Raw genomic sequence first — 17,608 nt, forward strand, 5'->3', positions numbered from 1 at the left:
ATACAGTATAGTGCAGGCATTTCAATCTTTTCTGTATCTGTTAAAAACATGTTGGTTTGGTCTAGTCTTGGTCTAATACATCTCTCTCTGGTGTCAATCACATTCAGGGTCTTCCAGGAGCTTCTGGGCTGAAGGGAGATAGTGGAGACCCTGGTCATCAGGTAAGATAAAGCATTTCTCACCACCAAAGTTCATCCTACCTAATGATCTACTTACTTAAATAATCATGTATCTTTCCACCATAGGGTCCGAGGGGTATCCAAGGCCCACCAGGGCAAATGGGAAAATCTGGCAAGAGAGTAAGATATTTCTCTTTATCTTTCACATGGACAAAAGATGATTATTTTTTGCTTTCATTTCAATGAGTCTTCAGTTAGCATATGGACACATAATAGTCATATCTTCTCTGATCTTTCTGTGACAGGGTCGTGCTGGAACCGACGGGGCCCGTGGAATGCCTGGAGAATCTGGATCTAAGGTTCAAGAAACAATTCTCACACACATATATGTGATATGCTATATAGTACATATAAATATATCGTTTGAATTTTTTACCTCATCTTCTTCTCAGGGTGACAGAGGTTTTGATGGGCTTCCAGGTCTGCCTGGTGAGAAGGGACACAGGGTGAGTATGAACGCATACAAATAAATTCGACAAATGCAATAGAATAAGAGTAAATGACCAGGGTTATCTAGAGGAGCTTTTGAAATGTAGATGAAGAGATTCACAGCAATTTTCCAGCTTATGCTATTTACTCCATTATCTCCTAGATGCAACTCCTATAAGATTTTGGCAAAGGTAACTCTGTATATTATGGTAAAATAAAATAAAACATCTCTGTTGTGCTGAAACGCAGAACACTTTTTTAATAACTTTCATTACAAACATTAATAATTAACATTAATAACTTTGACATTGACACATATTGTAGATTATTATCCCAGTGCTATGATTAGCATTTTTTTTTTTTTTAACAACATTTTGATTTCTTTACAATGACTGTTAATACCATGAGTAAAATAATAATAATAATAATAATAACAATAGTAGGTGTAGGTACTGTAATAGGCACATCTTTACATTTTTTTTTTTTTTAAAGCAACACAAATTTTGCCCCCTTACTGTACATCGGAAACAAGGACATCAAACACACAACATTAGCTGACAGTGTTGTTCTTCATTGTATTAAGGCTAATAATAAATAATGATACAGAGAAGAATCATGAGCTCTTCCGAGGTGAAATTAAGAGCCTTCTACTCTGGAAACTTTACAGTAGGGTATTTCCAGCCTTTTCCCATGTAAACACAGGTAATAATTATAGGATCCAAAATGACTCCCTAGATCACTTTCAAGCCAAGGTGAAATGATTCTATATTAAGTTGGATGTAATAAAGTATGATGCTTCCTGTCTGTCTCTTTCTGACAGGGTGAGAACGGTCCTCCTGGTCCCTCTGGACCTCTCGGAGAGGACGGACCAAGGGTAAATGCTTTTCTGAATCGCCTGTTGAAAAAAAAAAACGTCCTTCTTATAATTTCATTGTTTCAGCTATTAGAATAATCATATTCTCTTCACTTCTTTCTCCTTTACAGGGAGAAGATGGAGAGATTGGACCAAGAGGACTTGCTGGTGAGAGTGTAAGTGTGTCCCACCTTGTATTTTTTTAAATGTTTTATTTCCAGTTTGCCACCAGGGGGCAGAGTCACTCAACAGCCTATTATGATTCCTATTAAAATTCAGAAGAGAATACTTGCTCTTTTTAATCAGAACCTTCTCATTTCTTTTTATCTCAGGGGCCACGAGGTCTGCTCGGCCCTAGAGGCCCTCCTGGACCTCCTGGACAACCTGTAAGTGATTTTTAATTTATAATCTTGTGGATCTGATGCTGATTGCTCGCTTCTAATCTTTCACAATTGATTTCTGTAGGGCATTGCTGGTGTTGATGGCCCACATGGTCCCAAAGGAAACATGGTAAGAGACATGGATCTCGTAAACATGACGTTTTGTAGATAAAATCAGCTTAGCAGATGCTGATAATACTTGTTGAGTGAATCTCTGTGGGTTTTAGACGTGTTTCGGCCTTTATGTACGTGTACTAGGACTACTGTCAAGTTTAAATTTTGTTTCTTAATGAACTACAAATACATTTCTTACTGCCACAGTGACATCACCAGTGGACGAATTAACCTTGTGTAAGAAAATTGCTTGGAGTTTGGCGTATCAAATCCGAAACATCTTCTGTTTTTGGAACCAAATTATGACTAACAAAAACAACAGTTCTGTCAGGACCACTATCGTCAAAATGATAGATACTTAGCACTTGGTTTGGCGCTATGGTTCTGTTCTGGGCAAAAAAACTCCCTGCCCATCCATGCAGCCTGTCATGAATGAGCAGGGAGAGCAGCAATAATAACCCCCCTAGGGTTAACAGAACAGAACAAGGCAGATATCATTAATGTACTTAATGATATTTAAGTGTAACACTTTATTCAAGATAAAGGAGTCTGATTAGCAAGGAATATCAGAAAGCCAAGTCCTGACTGTGGCGAAAGGAGGAGCTGGGGATGGAGGAGCTCAATTTGCTCCTGAGCAAGCTGAAAAGCTGCTGAATAATACTGAATAGAGCTTATATAGGAATGCTGCGATAGGTGTTGTATTCCTATAGGTAGATGTGATCAGCTGAGAATCAGCTGATGCAAGCTTGACTCACGTGACCTGCCAGAACTAACGCTTAATTTAATGAATCTGTTTGTTTGAGTATAAATGCTAAGTCATGACCCTTCAGATATATTCAAGAGCTTTTTAACAGAACTAAACTGATATGCCATGAAAAATAAATGTTTCAAATAAAGCTACTCGGTTAGCAGAAGCTAATCTCGCAAATTTTTCAACTAAACACGTTAAACACTGAACTTTCTGTCAAATATGAGGACAGGCATTCTGAAGCTGACAAGGTATACAGTAGCCTTTTTTCTGTTAGCTTTAACATTAATATTGTTCATATAAGATACTTAGTTTTGTTAGCATTGTGTTCACTATATTAGCATCATATTCACATCAGCAAGCAAAGCACATATGTTAACCCACAGAGAAATATATAGAACATTGCTGGTCATCTGACATATTCAGGGTGCATATGACATGTACTGTAATTTATTTTGTTGAACAGGGACCTCAGGGAGAGCCGGGCCCTCCTGGTCAACAGGGAATCCCAGGAGCACAGGTGAGAACAAACACACTTTAGACACTGAACCTCAGAGCTTTTACTGTAAGGTTTGAGTATTGTTTCTCTTATGTAAGATACAGTTTGGTTGACTTTGGATCAAGCAATCCCATGTCATCTAAATTGTAATTTTCTTTTTATATTGAGGGTTCCCTTGAAAATGTCACAGAATTTAATAAAATCAGATAATGAAAAAGCATGGAATTTTTTTTTTATGTATTTATCTATTGACTTAATGCTAATTAGTAAATTATCTCTTAGGCGCAATCCCTATAAAAATTTGGAAAGAAAGTATGGTAACTGTATATTGTTTTAAAATAAAAAACTAAAAAGTAAAAAAAAAAAAAGCTTAAAAAACAATAGTTAATATATAGCTTCATAATAAATAATAAAGTATGTGGATAGAATATCTATTTATTATTAAATATTCAAATAAATATCTGAAATATATATAGGCATGTGTGAGTGTGTGTGTGTGTGTGTTAAAAACAACAAAAACTAATAAAAATGACAAAGACTCTGAAGCTCAGAGGGCACGGTGAAATTATTTGAAATATTTCTGTAAGCCTCTGCTGGGCTCAGAGGAAGTGGGCAGCTGAAAGCGTCTCATTCATAACGCCCCACCTGCAGCGGTCGAATCAGAGCAGTGAGCTCAAATTTCCCTGGAGTGGACTCCTGGTCAGCACATACACAAATACACTGAATCAGCCACTGTAAACACATACACAGTAAACACACGTGTGTATGCACACACACTCAAGCACACTGTGCAAACACGAGTGACCTTGCCAACACACACACAGGGACAATACAATAAGTCCATTATTGGGTGTAAGTCATCAGTTTGGGCTCCTCTCTACCACATACCTACTCCTCTATCACCCCCCCTCCCCCTCCCCCTGCTGCCATGGCAACAACGCTTGACGTTTGCTGTCTGTTTTCTGTTGTACAGGGTCTTCCAGGTCCACAGGGCCCCATCGGACCGCCTGGAGAAAAAGTAAGACTTTTGTGGTTTTCATGCGTATAATTCTCAGTAGTCCCTTTGAACAGAAAGAGACCAAAAAGAAAGATTTTGAAACATAATGTGGTGATGTAAACTTTTGTTCTTTATGATTACACAGGCCTCCATATATATATATCTATATATATATATATATATATATATATATATATATATTAGTGCTGTCTGAAAGTATCTGATCAGTATGTTTATCTATAAACCTCTTGCAAGGTTACCTCAGCCACAGATATTCGTTCTTCGTCGCACACATTTCATCATTTTTCAATGTTGTCACTTTCAGGGCCAGTCCGGTCCCCAGGGCCCCATCGGCTATCCTGGCCCTCGCGGTGTGAAGGTAAAGCATTTTTTGTATTTGATAGAGATTTATTGGTGTTTTGTTGAGTTTGTGATCTTTGCTTGATCACATGCTCTCTGTCTTACAGGGTGCTGATGGCGTTCGTGGACTGAAGGGAGGCAAAGGAGAGAAGGTATGCAAAAATCCACATCTTTTTTGAATGACGCTGCTAGAAGATGATGCTTGCACTAAGAATCATTGCAGTGCCACTTACTGGTCACTAAATCTGCATAAAAAGAATATAGCCACTACACGTTCTCTCCTCTTAAACATCATGTCATAAGTGCTGTTTAATCATGCAGAGAGAGTGTCATAACACTTATTCCAGACAAAATCACTCCATCACTATTAAGTACTTCCAGAGCCACACAAACCTATGCTTTCCCCTTCTCAAAAACCATCAACCATCATTGAAACGAATACTAATCAGATTGCAGTCGGCTATAATTTAGCAATGTAGAAAAAAAATGTTTGAGAATGACACTCAACTGATGGTGGGATTGATACTGTAGTGCTAGCATAATAACAAGACTGAGTATGTAGCCGTGTCCATATCCAAATAAATAAGGCATTAGTTAAGTTGACAATGCTGTCAGGTGGTCACAAAGTTGCATAATGCATCTTGCACATGCAGGCGAGAAATTTAGACTGATATTTGGTGACAGAGAATGAGAATTCAATCATAAATCAACACTATGAACCATAATAGTTAGCATACCTTTAGCTGCTAGCTCACTTTTAGCCGTTAGCACACATTTAGTCAAGTGCCGTCAGGTGATCACAAAGTTGCATAATGCATCAAGATTGAGACTGATTGAATGAGAATTCAATCATAGATCAACACTCTGTATTATAAGCTGTTAGCTTACTTTTAGCCATTAGCACACATTTAGCTAAGTGTATTTCAGCTGTTGCTCACTTTTACCACAGTTTTGGTCTAATTTATTCCATACGCACAATATTGTAACTTCTAGACTGAGTGAAATCATTGAAAGTGTTGCAGTACTGCATTTTTGTCAGCAGATGGAGATCTAGTACAATGCTAAAGAATCAATGGTGCTGTGTTTATATGCAGAAGCTATAGCTTCATCACTCTATATGTTTTCCCTAATGTCTCATCCTACTTTTCAGGGCGAGGATGGTTTCCCGGGTTTCAAGGGAGACATGGGTCTCAAAGGCGACAGGGTAAATAAACAGCATCCAGGCTTGCTGGCTTCAAGCCCATGCTAATTTAACCCAAGAAGGGCTGCACTGATTTTTTCTGTGCATGTTTAGGGTGAGCTTGGATTGGCCGGACCCAGAGGTGAGGATGGACCAGAGGGTCCGAAGGGTCGTGCAGGTCCTAATGGTGAATCTGGAGCCCTGGGACCTGCTGGAGAAAAGGTACGCTGCTTGTTGATTACGGATTACCGTTATTAGTTGATTACAGAGGCACGGGGTGTGAAGTGATGCAGAATTTGTGTTTGGAATATTAATATCAAATGAGATGTTTGTTTGTCCAGAGATGTTCTTGCACTAATGATCCTTGGCTTGTTTTCCACCAGGGCAAACTTGGTGTTCCGGGATTACCCGGCTATCCAGGACGTCAAGGACCAAAGGTATGCACTTAAATTGAACAGGACACCTGTACCTGCATCACGATTGTTTCACTTGTGAGCTAAACAACAACTTGGCTCATTAGCATGAACTAATGTCCTCCTGAGAATGCATTATGCATTCTGCACCGAGTGAGGCTTTTTTAAAATGAGCAGCTCATGCCAGGATTGTTCCCTGTGCTGTTGGGGATGCTGGTCACGCAGGCAGCGAGAAGAAGTCGGAGCACAGATGCCTGTGTCAGACCTCAGCGCCTTTCATCAACATCAGCTGTAGCAGCAGTACCCAATCTGGCTCAAGCCAGCCCCAAGCTAGACCTTAAGTGGCTTTGGAGGTTTGGAGATCTTCTATAACAAACATTGGTGTCATTACAGGCACCTAGTTGGTACAATTAGGAAGACTCTTGAGTTTTCAGTTCACAATTTGATACATTGCTTGGTAAATGTATATGGAGTGCACTTCAGTCATTTACAATTTATAATCAGTATTATTTTGTCCTAAAACATCCTAAAATATAAAAAATATATTCTTACACTCCTGGAAGATTTTTGCTATGAACGCACTGATTTTGCATCCAAAACGGTGTACTTTCCGAATATGAATAGATAGTTTAATGAAGTTAAATTTGAAACTTAATTTTCAACTATTAATGAAAACTCCATAATCAGAAAAATATATTATAAAGACAACAATACCAAATTCTGAAAATATTAACATTTATTTATTATTAACATGAATTAATTTAGATTATTTTTATTTTAGAATATGTACTTTCAGACTATGATACATAGTACATGAAGTTAAACTTAAAATCTAATTTTTAACCACTGATGAAAGCTATTTTGGGAATAATTTTGGGAATGCCATTAAAAAGATATTATTCATTGTTCAGGGAAACCTCATTCCCTATTTTTGCAGTAGTCAATAGTGGAGTAGAAATGGAATTTTTCACCTTTAAAGCTTATCATGAATTTGTTTGAATAAGATGGAATAAAGCCCAGTCCTAGCGGAGGTGCTGACTCCGTTGGTAGATTTATGGTCTCATAAATCCGCTCCTATTTGGGAGCATTAATGAACGATAGACAAGTGATGTGATTACAAGCACTTTGACATGCCATCATCTCTGGAATGGATTCAAACAGCCTGCCAACTCTCAAATTATCATGAAGTGCACTTTTGAAGACCAGCCATCACTGTCTGAGTGGTAACTGGCGTCAGAGTTGTGGCATTTTTTTATAGAGTGTCATTGCTTGTTCGTCAATGTCTCACCTTTACAGTTTCATAATATCCTTTGTGGTAAATCAAACCTGATTTCTCCAGGAGGCCTGGCCTTAAAATGAATGTGTAAAACAATGTATTGATTTTCTTTCTTGAATGCTTATTCCGCTGTCAGGATTGAGGAACGTGGGTAAGCTGTTTTTAATTTACTGCATTGAAAATGAGAGAAAGAAACAGACAAGAAGTGCGAATGAGAGCAATTAAGGCCCAATCCCAATTCTATTTTATACCCCTTCCCCTTCCCCTACCCCTCCGCCTACCCCTTCCCCTTGTCCCTTGAAACAGTGTCAAGGGGTAGGGGTGAAAATATTCCCCTAAGAATTGGGACACCACTACTATACGTCACACGTCATCATACGTAGTCTAGCTCCTACAATACACACACCTATACTGGTGTGCTGGTGTGTGCATTAGAGCCTTTAATTACCGTTCTATATTAATGCGCTGCTTACTGACACACACACACACACATTAGATATCGCGCAGCTTCCACATCCAGGAGCAAAGAAACTTGTCAACGCTGCCCCACGGCATTTATTAATAACAGTTTAAATACTGAATCGCTACATTATATTTTCCAGTAATATCGTTTTTTAAGTAAACTCTAAAAAGAGAAACGCACAGACGCGCATACACGCAACTTTCATCTCTCGCTCTCTCGCTCTCTCTCTCTCTCTCGAATTAGCAATATTTGAGGAAAGGGTTTAGCGATTTCTAATTATTGGGGGGACTAGCCCCCCTCAATGTCTATGGTGGTTATCGCCCTGATCAGACATGAAAATATGTTGTGGCACTATCGTGCAGTCAGTAATGATATGACGTTAGCAAACTTTAGCGATTTTTTGCAAACATTTCTATGAGTAACATGACCGTAAATATGAACTCACGATTGAATGTAACATAAAACTAATTATTACGTTTCGTTAAAATCTTTATTAATGCCAAAAATGCTTACATTTATGTGTCTTTTTGTTCGCTCGGGTAGCCATGTTGCCTCTGAAGCCGGTTTACGCTGAGATAATTCATACCCCTTCATTTGAAGTGTGGTCCCGAAAAATCTTCGTTTGAAGGGCTATCTGGCCCTTCCCCTACCCCTACCCCTCCAACCAAAAGAGAATCGAGACAGAAGGGCTAAGGGGTAGGATTGGGCCTAAGACTCATCAGTTGTGACTCTTAATCTTAACTCTGTTTGGTTGTTTATCTGACTGAGTGGCCATTTGTTTTCGTCCAGTGTCTGTTGTTTCAGTTGATTATATCGTCCTCTGTCCTCGGTGGACCCCGTTGTATTTCCACACTGACAAGCAATCCCTTCCCGAAGCTCTCCTGCACTTAGTCTTGTGCAAACAAAACAAGGAAACTGATAATCGAGATTGGCCTTGTTTATCTTGGGATATATCATAAGCATTCAAAGTCTATCTTTCAACCGCTGAATTATTCTGAGAAAAAAGCTTGCCAACAATGGGGACAAAGCAGTCTCACAGTTATTTAAAACTCTACAGTGGAAGTAGCAAAGCCAAGGATGCTAATGCTAACAGATTGTAATGGCATTTAACTGTCGGAATCAGTAGGAGAGTCGGGACTCTTGGAGTTCATACCTCGTTAATATGCAGGTACTGCCGCCTTTCTATTCCTCCCTTAAGTCTTTTTCTTTGATTTGCAGGGTTCGACCGGTTTCCCCGGATTCCCAGGAGCCAATGGAGAGAAAGGAGGCAGGGTGAGATGGATTCTTCCAACCTGCTTTGTGTGAAGTGCGCACTGCATTATAACAAACATATGAAAAGGGCTGATTGATTCCTTTTATGAAAGGATTTGTATGATGACTTTGTACAAAATCACAGACACGAATCAATATGTGACTACAAAAGATGCTGGAACAATTGTGTTCATGGTGATTTAACGACAATCACGCATCTGGAAAACTATTCACTTGCAGAAAGTGGGCAAAAGTGTGTGAATATGTTGGGTCAAAGGTCATCTGAATGTACTCACCTTTACACTCACCTCACAGTTACCTTTACATGTGTGTATTGTTACTTAGGCTACTACATTTACATTTGCCTTTGCATTTATCTTCACACTTAGACTAAATTTACCTTTACATTTAAGGCTGATTTACATGGTATGCAGTAAAATTGAGGTAGTTTCATTCAAATTTGATCCACCTGTTAAAATGAGACCTGTTAAATTGATTCCTGATTGACATTATCCAGTGCCTGATTAGAGATCACTTTGTTACAAAATCGCTTTGTTATATTTAATAGTATATTACCAAAGAAGATTGAATTCAACATTATTCTTGTTGTTGTTGTTGTTGTTTAGTTAGCTTTCCTTTTTCAAGCTACCATTCAGTGTACTAGCGTAGCAGGTTGATCAGCCTACTATCACATAAGCTAATTCTGTTTTTAAATTACATTTTATTTAGCTTACTTTTATTAGCTATTAGTTGCATCACCAAAATTACCTCATTTAGAGAGTTAGCAGGATGTTTTACAAAAAACAAAAACATAGTTACTATAGTTGTATAGTAGACAAGTACATGGTTTTGCTACACTAACCATAGTTTAACCATGGTATTTGTAGTAAAAATATTTATATATATACATATATATAGTTATACAAATTCTAATCAATACGTCAAAAAAACATGGTTACTACACTTTTACTATAATAAAACCATGGTTAATTTTTGAAAGGGTAAAGCACCAATAAGAGTGATACCTGTACCAATACAAATAGCCTACCAGTACAGATGCCTTGCTAGATGCAAGTTAAGTGATTTCTTAACTAATATATTTGCCTAACTAGTAGAAATTCAGTAATTCCTCACAGTAGATGGAAATTACAACACATCCTGACTGAAATCCAGAATAATCATGAAGCAAAAAGCGCTATTGCTCTGCATACTGTACATCACACTCCTCAAACACCTATGTTGCATGAAAAGGGTCAATTGTGCTGACTATCACTAAGGAAAACTTATCGAAAATTTCCCTTGAGAGACCCTCACCGAATAATTCAATGGAAATCACTCTCACTTGTAAACAAACCTTGAGTTTGTCTAATGTTGTTCATGGGAAACCTATTAGCAAAAGCAACTTTGCCCTAAACGTTTATGATTATTCATAACTAAATGTCAGGTTAGCTGCTATCTGAAACAAATATTGCCATGGCTCCCAGAAATCCTAGGGGAAGGTATCCAATGCTTGTTTTCCCCCATACACACTGCCATCTCATCTTGGCAAAAAGAACGGCAGCAACTGCAACGATTGGATTTGCTTTGTGTAGCTATTGAATTCACCCTCAATTTTTACCACACTCATTTTTCTTCTTTCTTTTCAAAGGGAGTTGCAGGGAAACCCGGTCCAAGGGGTCAAAGAGGTCCGACGGTATGTACTGCTTCAGCACTTCCCCCTTCCATTTTGACTTAATTTTGCTTTATTTAATTATGCAAGTCACCAAGCCCTAAACATGCTGATTTTTAAGGGCCCCCGTGGTGCACGCGGTGCCAGAGGTCCAACAGGAAAGTCAGGCCCTAAGGTACTACTTCCCTCAGACTTTGATTTTGTCAATCACTTCTGTTGCACAGTTCTTATGTTTTCCTCTCTCATTATCCAACAGGGCACAGCGGGCAACGACGGTCCACCTGGCCCACCCGGCGAGAGAGTAAGTGCCACCCAGAATGCATTGCAGCAAACATTTTTATCCCATCATACCATCTACAGTGAGATGGTGTACGGCTTGAGGCACTCAGAGAGGGTGCTTTTGCAGGAAGCGCAGTGAGGATTAGCTCAGCATGTGGGTGTACTCCAGATAAGAGGACTTACCACCAGACCTGTGTTTTCGTCTGGAAGCTATTATAGATTTATGAAGAGCTCTTGAGCATTAGACCACTGGAAGGCTGTTGTCCAAGGCTCACATCACTCAAAATCTAATGTTGCGCTGTTTATTTCTGCTGTGAAATCCTGTTCTCGTTTCTTCCTATATTTGTCAGTGTTTTCCTGTTTATTTATTCCATTTCTCAGTTGGAATCTGAAGGATTTATTTTAAGCATTTCGAAAACCTGTTGACTTTACCTACATTGCGCTTAGTTTCAGCTTGTAATGTTTTATTAAAATGTTGTTATCGTGAGTATTTATAAATTCTGCTTCCTTCCTTGGACTTTTATTGAGATTATAAGACAAAAGATCAGGTCAGATAAAGATTCACTTCTTCTAGTTCACATTTCAGATTCTGATATTGCCATTAAACAATTTGCACTGCATTGTTACCTTATTTTGACATAAAACAGCAGACTTTTCACCAATTTTTTTCCTGTCTTTTCCAGGGACCTCAAGGGCCTCAGGGTCCCGTTGGTTTTTCAGGACCAAAGGGCCCTCCTGTAAGTACCTGTTTATCTATACTGTTTTAGATACTGACAAATGTGACATTTACAATATATTTAATCTTGTTCTGTGTTTTAGGGACCACCTGGAAAGGATGGGCTGCCCGGTCACCCTGGCCAACGGGGAGAGACTGTAAGTGTTTCCGATCACTCACATGTATAGATCACCTAAATAGCCTAAGCGATAACCTATAGCAGACATCACTGATCCATCCAACAAGAGTGTGTTCAGGGACTGAATGAGCCCACTTCCTCTGAGTTATGTGTAAATCTGAAGGAGTTATGGAGGTTCTATCTGAACCAGGCAGAGGCTTTATTAATGACATGACCCTGTAGGAAATAAACTTAGTGTGAATTACTGCAGCTACATTTTGCCTGTGAAATTGTGTCATATAAAATCCTATTGGGTCCACCAATAGATGGTTGCTTTTCAGGCAGTAAGTGATTTTTTCCCCCCTAGGGTTTCCAAGGCAAAACTGGCCCACCAGGACCTGGAGGTGTTGTTGGACCACAGGTAGGTGTTTATGTTTTTGCATATTATACATATTATTTGAGATAAGCACAAGGATTTGCCTATTAATCTCACAAATATGTCTATAATGGCTTGAAAGGGTCCAACAGGAGAAACCGGCCCTATTGGTGAGAGAGGACATCCTGGACCCCCTGGACCCCCCGGAGAGCAAGGTCTTCCAGGTGCTGGTGGAAAAGAAGGTGCAAAGGTGAATGAGGTTCATGTTTTCAGCCAAATAGAATATATGGAGGGCAAGTACAAACAGAAAATAATTGATTGTCTTGTTATCAATAGTTAAGCTAAATTTCAAACCTTTCTTATTGGAAAACTACATAATGTAACGACAAAAACAAAAAGTGCCCAGCAGGCAAGGTCAAACAGAACTAAAAATGATTGATTATGACCCCCAGTTATTATTTCTTTAGGACAAAAGAGTCAGTGGAGATCAATTTGTTGACCAACAACTTGTTCTGTCCAAGTGTATATAGTGTATAAGTGTATAACGTCCGTACTGTGGAGAATTGCTGAATTCCCTTTCTAAATAGAGTCTAAATTGTTAGTAGACGAGTCTTTTAAAAGCTGAACTGAATTTCTCTGAGTGTCCAACCTTCCTGTCTCGGTTTCAATGTCTGCCACTCCTAAATGGAGACACTTTAATCAGCTTGGTCGGCCCACTTCAGATTGGCTGTCAGATGTGAGTGAACACCCCGGAGGCAGAGTATGCTGCCGCAATCTGAGCGGTCAGACTCACGGTCTTTCTGCAGTAATTTTCCTGATTTAGCTCATTTGTTTCCTCGTCTTATTAGCTGAATATGACACTTTCAGTGGCCCAATCAAAATGCAGAGACACTGAGGTCAAGTGGAGGTTGTCTTTCAAATGGCTAAAACAGTGTTAAGCTTTCTAGCAATTTTAAATCTCAAAATTCACTCTTGAGCACCTCAGGCAGGCCTGTCTGATTGCAGTTTACTGTTCGGAGGCACTTGTTGGCCCCTCAAGACACTTTAGTATTCTTAATACTTGTTTTAGGCAGGCTTGTTTTAATTGTGCTGAGATATTAACTGTGTCTAAAACTCTATGAACAACAATTTATTTGGAGCTACCAATAATGTATCGTTCAATCATTTGTGCTGTTTTTGATTGAAGAAATGCAGACTTGCTGAGCATAAGAACCAAGAACATTAAAAAAAATCAATTTAATGCCAACATTTGAATGGTAGTGTTCAAAATGTTGTCTTTCAGTTGTAATTAGCGTAATTAACATCAGTTGGACATATTAACATATTGAATGTGTTTAAATGTTCTTTTCATAAAATCCTTCCAGGTTCCTATTCCAGCTTGAGTCCCCCAAAATTGTGGTCTAAAAACGTTCTTGGGCCTGCAAATTTTTGTTTCTGTTTGTCAGACCAATTTAAGATAGATGGATTGTTCGAAAAATCTGTTTGAAAACATGTTTCATTATATAGAATTTAAACACTTCAGTTTTAATCATGCTGTGGAGTCAGAGATATTAATTGAATCGACCTGCCAGCGCTGGTGACGGTGGAATTTGAAGCTAGCAATAATTCAGGCTCATTTCATCAGTTCAGAGCTCATTAGCATCAGCTGAGAATTCATTTTGTGTAAATTTTCTGTTCATTATATTTGAAGTTCAATAAAGTATTCAATTGCCAACTGTCTGTCCACAGGGAGATCCAGGTCCTCCGGGCAGTCCAGGAAAAGACGGTCCTCCGGGACTGAGAGGGTTCCCAGGAGAGAGAGGTCTTCCTGGAGTGACGGTAAGATCATGCTCCCATCGTGAATAAATCACTGCAATAAATCCTCCTAATCTTAGAGGTAGACAGAGAGTTAGACAGCAGCCCTGGCTCATTACATCCACAGAATTGGACTTCAATATACTCCACAAAGACTTTAATAGGGCATATAACCTCTAAAAAAGGTAACTTTGTATTGTTTAATGCGGAGATACATTATGCTAATTTGACTGCGTTAACGTTTTTCCCTTTCACACCTTTTGAAGAGGCTGGGTTGTTGTCTTTCATATGTATTATCTGCCCAGAGAATGATTTAATTGAAAATGTTGCCAATTAGATTTTGGGAGACGAGGTTGTTTGTTCATTGTTGATGTCTGATCTCAAGGTCAGTGGCAGAGACTGGCTCTCCATGCACTGCATGATTGTTTTCTACTGGGGCAATTTTTTCCTCTCTCTTAGGACAGCAACAGTCATTACTGAGACCACCGTGTGTGTCTGCCCTTTAGAGAGGCAATCTCAAGCCCTCACTCACAAAACACAATGGCACCTCCATGAGACCTGACACACACACACAGATGCACCTATAAAGATGTTCATGAAACAACTACATGATATGTTATATTAGTTTCATATTATATAAGCATAGTTTATGGGACCAAAAGTTATTTTACTCTACATGGATTTACAAATCTCCTCACATATACACATGAGAGCTTTTGTCAGCTCTTTGATTTTTACTGTGCCCCAGTTGACAACTGTCCTGTGAGAGAAAAAGGGGCCAGTAAATATCAATCGGGTAGAGGCAGAACCAGCAGGCTGTCGAGTCGAGTCGAGTTCTGTGGATTTCTCTCTCATATGGGAGATTAATGAAAGCCACATTCAGAAGAGACCAAACCCGCCGTCGGTTTGCACTGTAGTTTGTGCAAGTATAAAAATCAGTTTAGAAGCAGTAGGACTCAACAGTCTATGACATGGGTATAAGTTCTAAAATCATAATTTCTTCATTACATAATTTTGCTTACTTTCAGTAGTTCACCCAAAAATTTAAAACTCTGTCATTAGTTATTCACACTCATGTTATTACAACCCAGTATGTAAATTTTTCTAGTTAACAATACAAGCGCCAAAAAGTACAAAAAGTGCCATAAAAAGGGGTCCATACAACTTATACAATATTTCACTATATTTCAAGTGAGGAACAGATTGAAATTTGTCATAATCATAAACAAACACCAAATAAGGTGTCCATGGTACAGGTTGGATGTGAATAACATAAAATATCATTGGTATGACTTCAGAAGATGGAGAATTTGGAACAAAGAATACATATGGACAGTTTATAGTGCTTTAAGGTTCTTTTTTGCCCTTTTTGGGACCTGACAGCAAATCTTTGTAAAGGTTCCTTCAAAGTGAGGGTTTTTAGCAACATGAGGGTAAGTATTTTCATTTTTTGGTTTGCTATTCCCTTTAATAAAAAGCTTACAATACTGCTGGTGAAATCTGAGAGCTGCTTGAGACCACCATATCTCTGGATTTATTCATGAAATTGCAGAATAGGAGTTCATAGGAATTCATTAGAGCATTATCCTTTTAGGATTTTGTGTTCCAGGTAATATTTGCAGCAGTTAAGTTTATGAGCAAGAAAAAGAGCAGAAATAGAGTAATTATGATCATGGGCTGAAAGTAATAGTTCTTCTAAAAATGATAGATATACATTTTGTCATCTCAAAAATCCTTTACCCTCACGTCGTTCCAAACTCTTTCTTTGTTTCATGTAATATCTAAGGAGAATTATTTCAAAACAATATCACGTTTGCACTACATTCCATTCCAAGTTTTCTGAAGCCATACAATAGCTTAAGAAAAAGTCTGAAACTGAAGCTGCAGTTCTCAAATATCTTTCACACTTCCATAGATTCAAACTTAGCACAAGAGATGCCTAAAACTAGGTTTAATGTCAATAATGTAGGCAAACACCATTGGTTTTCATACATCATGACTGGTCACAACACATGAAAGAACCGAAGTTTGAAAAAGCACAACCACAAACACTTTCAGTGTGGATTCTAAAAAGCTTTCAATATGAAATCTCCATTATGTGTTGATCATATTGTGTAGGTAGATTTGTTTGCTCAGGCACAGTGCACTAAAACCTACAGTACATGTTTTTATCTGGCTTTGAGCATCAACAGATGACGTGTTGGATAATGCTCAAGAGAAAATTATGAATTCTGACACTTTGATATGAACCTTCTTGTTAGGCCTATTTACTCACTCATATTTTGTTCTTCTGCAGGGTTCACCTGGTTTGAAAGGAGCCGAGGGCCCTCAGGGCCCCCCTGGTCCTGTTGTAAGTACTCTGTTTCCATGGTTTTCCATCATTCATTGCGAGTAGCTCATTCTCCCAAAAGCAACATTCAATATTTAGGAGTCTGAGAGGGTTGAGGGAGTGGTCAGGAAGATCAAAAACACCATTAAGGATTTTAAAAGTGTTCTTCACTACCGAACACATGCACAAACAAAGAAGAGTGGACCGCTGATTCATACTCTCAATAAACGAGAGATACCGAAGCAAACAGTGCCCACATGCAGTGGCATTAGTTAACACTAGAGGGTGTGATGGTGACCACCAGAGTGTCTCGAGATAAATTCACATCACTGGTTTGTAATTACCTCCTCTTGACATTTTATACCATAGCTGTTTCATTAGATTTTATGTGACGGGCATGACGCTGAATGTCCTTAAGAGTTTCTCGAATTAAAACCACATTCTTTTCTTCACTGATTCATTTCTCTTAAGGAAAAAAAAGATAAGTATTGTCACCCTATAATTGCTCTTTTTCAGGCCTTGACAGTGTGCTGCCAGATTAGAATGGATGGATGAAAATTAATTGAGGAGTTTTACATTCAGCTGTGTCAGTCCAATAAAGGATACATTTGCATTTGTATGAAGATGCAGGGGTCTACAAATTAAACATGCTTAGAAAGAGAGATAAGAAGTCTAAGGGCATGTTCACCCACTAGTAGGAGCAGATTTGGCACCCAACAGGAAGTTTTTTGTTCTTTCAACAGCTTGTGCCAATGTGATCATCCACACTCTGTTCTATAGAAGCTTTTTGCACTTGTCCTAACACATTACACAGGTTTGGTCAGTTTCATCCACATGTGTTGAAGACCCTGTGCAATGATTTAATTAGTAGTGCTTGCAAAAAAAAAGATCACTATCAGGTGCACTTTGGTGCATAAACTGTCCCGCATGGTTTGTACCATGGATATGATATGATACCACAAATTTATCAGCTTGCTGAGGAAATTTGTGGGACTTATGATTTTTAAATAAGTGCGAAATCAGACAATAACACTCAGAACACCTTAGCAACCACATAGCAACATCCTAACATCCACATAGCAACATGTAAAAAACCTGAGAACTCCTTAGCACCTACATAGCAACATGTTAAAAACAAATAGCAACACCCTGACTTTAGCCAAAGTCTCTTTAAGACAAGTTATGT

At 38.7% G+C, this 17,608-nt stretch overlaps 1 protein-coding gene across 1 annotated transcript in view; it reads left to right on the forward strand.

The window, feature by feature from the left end:
- The window catches only part of LOC107548893 (collagen alpha-1(XI) chain), a 71,957-nt gene that overhangs the window by 30,661 nt on the left and 23,688 nt on the right, over positions 1-17,608 (forward strand). Inside the window, exons 15-39 of the mRNA XM_016229748.1 lie at positions 108-161; positions 246-299; positions 425-478; positions 572-625; positions 1,429-1,482; positions 1,593-1,637; positions 1,794-1,847; positions 1,927-1,971; positions 3,170-3,223; positions 4,176-4,220; positions 4,525-4,578; positions 4,667-4,711; positions 5,710-5,763; positions 5,854-5,961; positions 6,123-6,176; positions 9,110-9,163; positions 10,791-10,835; positions 10,933-10,986; positions 11,068-11,112; positions 11,774-11,827; positions 11,910-11,963; positions 12,291-12,344; positions 12,442-12,549; positions 14,028-14,117; positions 16,390-16,443. Of these exons, the coding sequence (XP_016085234.1) occupies positions 108-161; positions 246-299; positions 425-478; positions 572-625; positions 1,429-1,482; positions 1,593-1,637; positions 1,794-1,847; positions 1,927-1,971; positions 3,170-3,223; positions 4,176-4,220; positions 4,525-4,578; positions 4,667-4,711; positions 5,710-5,763; positions 5,854-5,961; positions 6,123-6,176; positions 9,110-9,163; positions 10,791-10,835; positions 10,933-10,986; positions 11,068-11,112; positions 11,774-11,827; positions 11,910-11,963; positions 12,291-12,344; positions 12,442-12,549; positions 14,028-14,117; positions 16,390-16,443 (1,440 nt within the window). The remainder of the gene's footprint in view (positions 1-107; positions 162-245; positions 300-424; positions 479-571; positions 626-1,428; positions 1,483-1,592; positions 1,638-1,793; positions 1,848-1,926; positions 1,972-3,169; positions 3,224-4,175; positions 4,221-4,524; positions 4,579-4,666; positions 4,712-5,709; positions 5,764-5,853; positions 5,962-6,122; positions 6,177-9,109; positions 9,164-10,790; positions 10,836-10,932; positions 10,987-11,067; positions 11,113-11,773; positions 11,828-11,909; positions 11,964-12,290; positions 12,345-12,441; positions 12,550-14,027; positions 14,118-16,389; positions 16,444-17,608) is intronic.

The sequence above is a fragment of the Sinocyclocheilus grahami genome, unplaced genomic scaffold (assembly GCF_001515645.1).
Source record: "Sinocyclocheilus grahami isolate Dianchi unplaced genomic scaffold, SAMN03320097.WGS_v1.1 scaffold357.1, whole genome shotgun sequence".
Classification (NCBI taxonomy): Eukaryota; Metazoa; Chordata; class Actinopteri; order Cypriniformes; family Cyprinidae; genus Sinocyclocheilus; species Sinocyclocheilus grahami.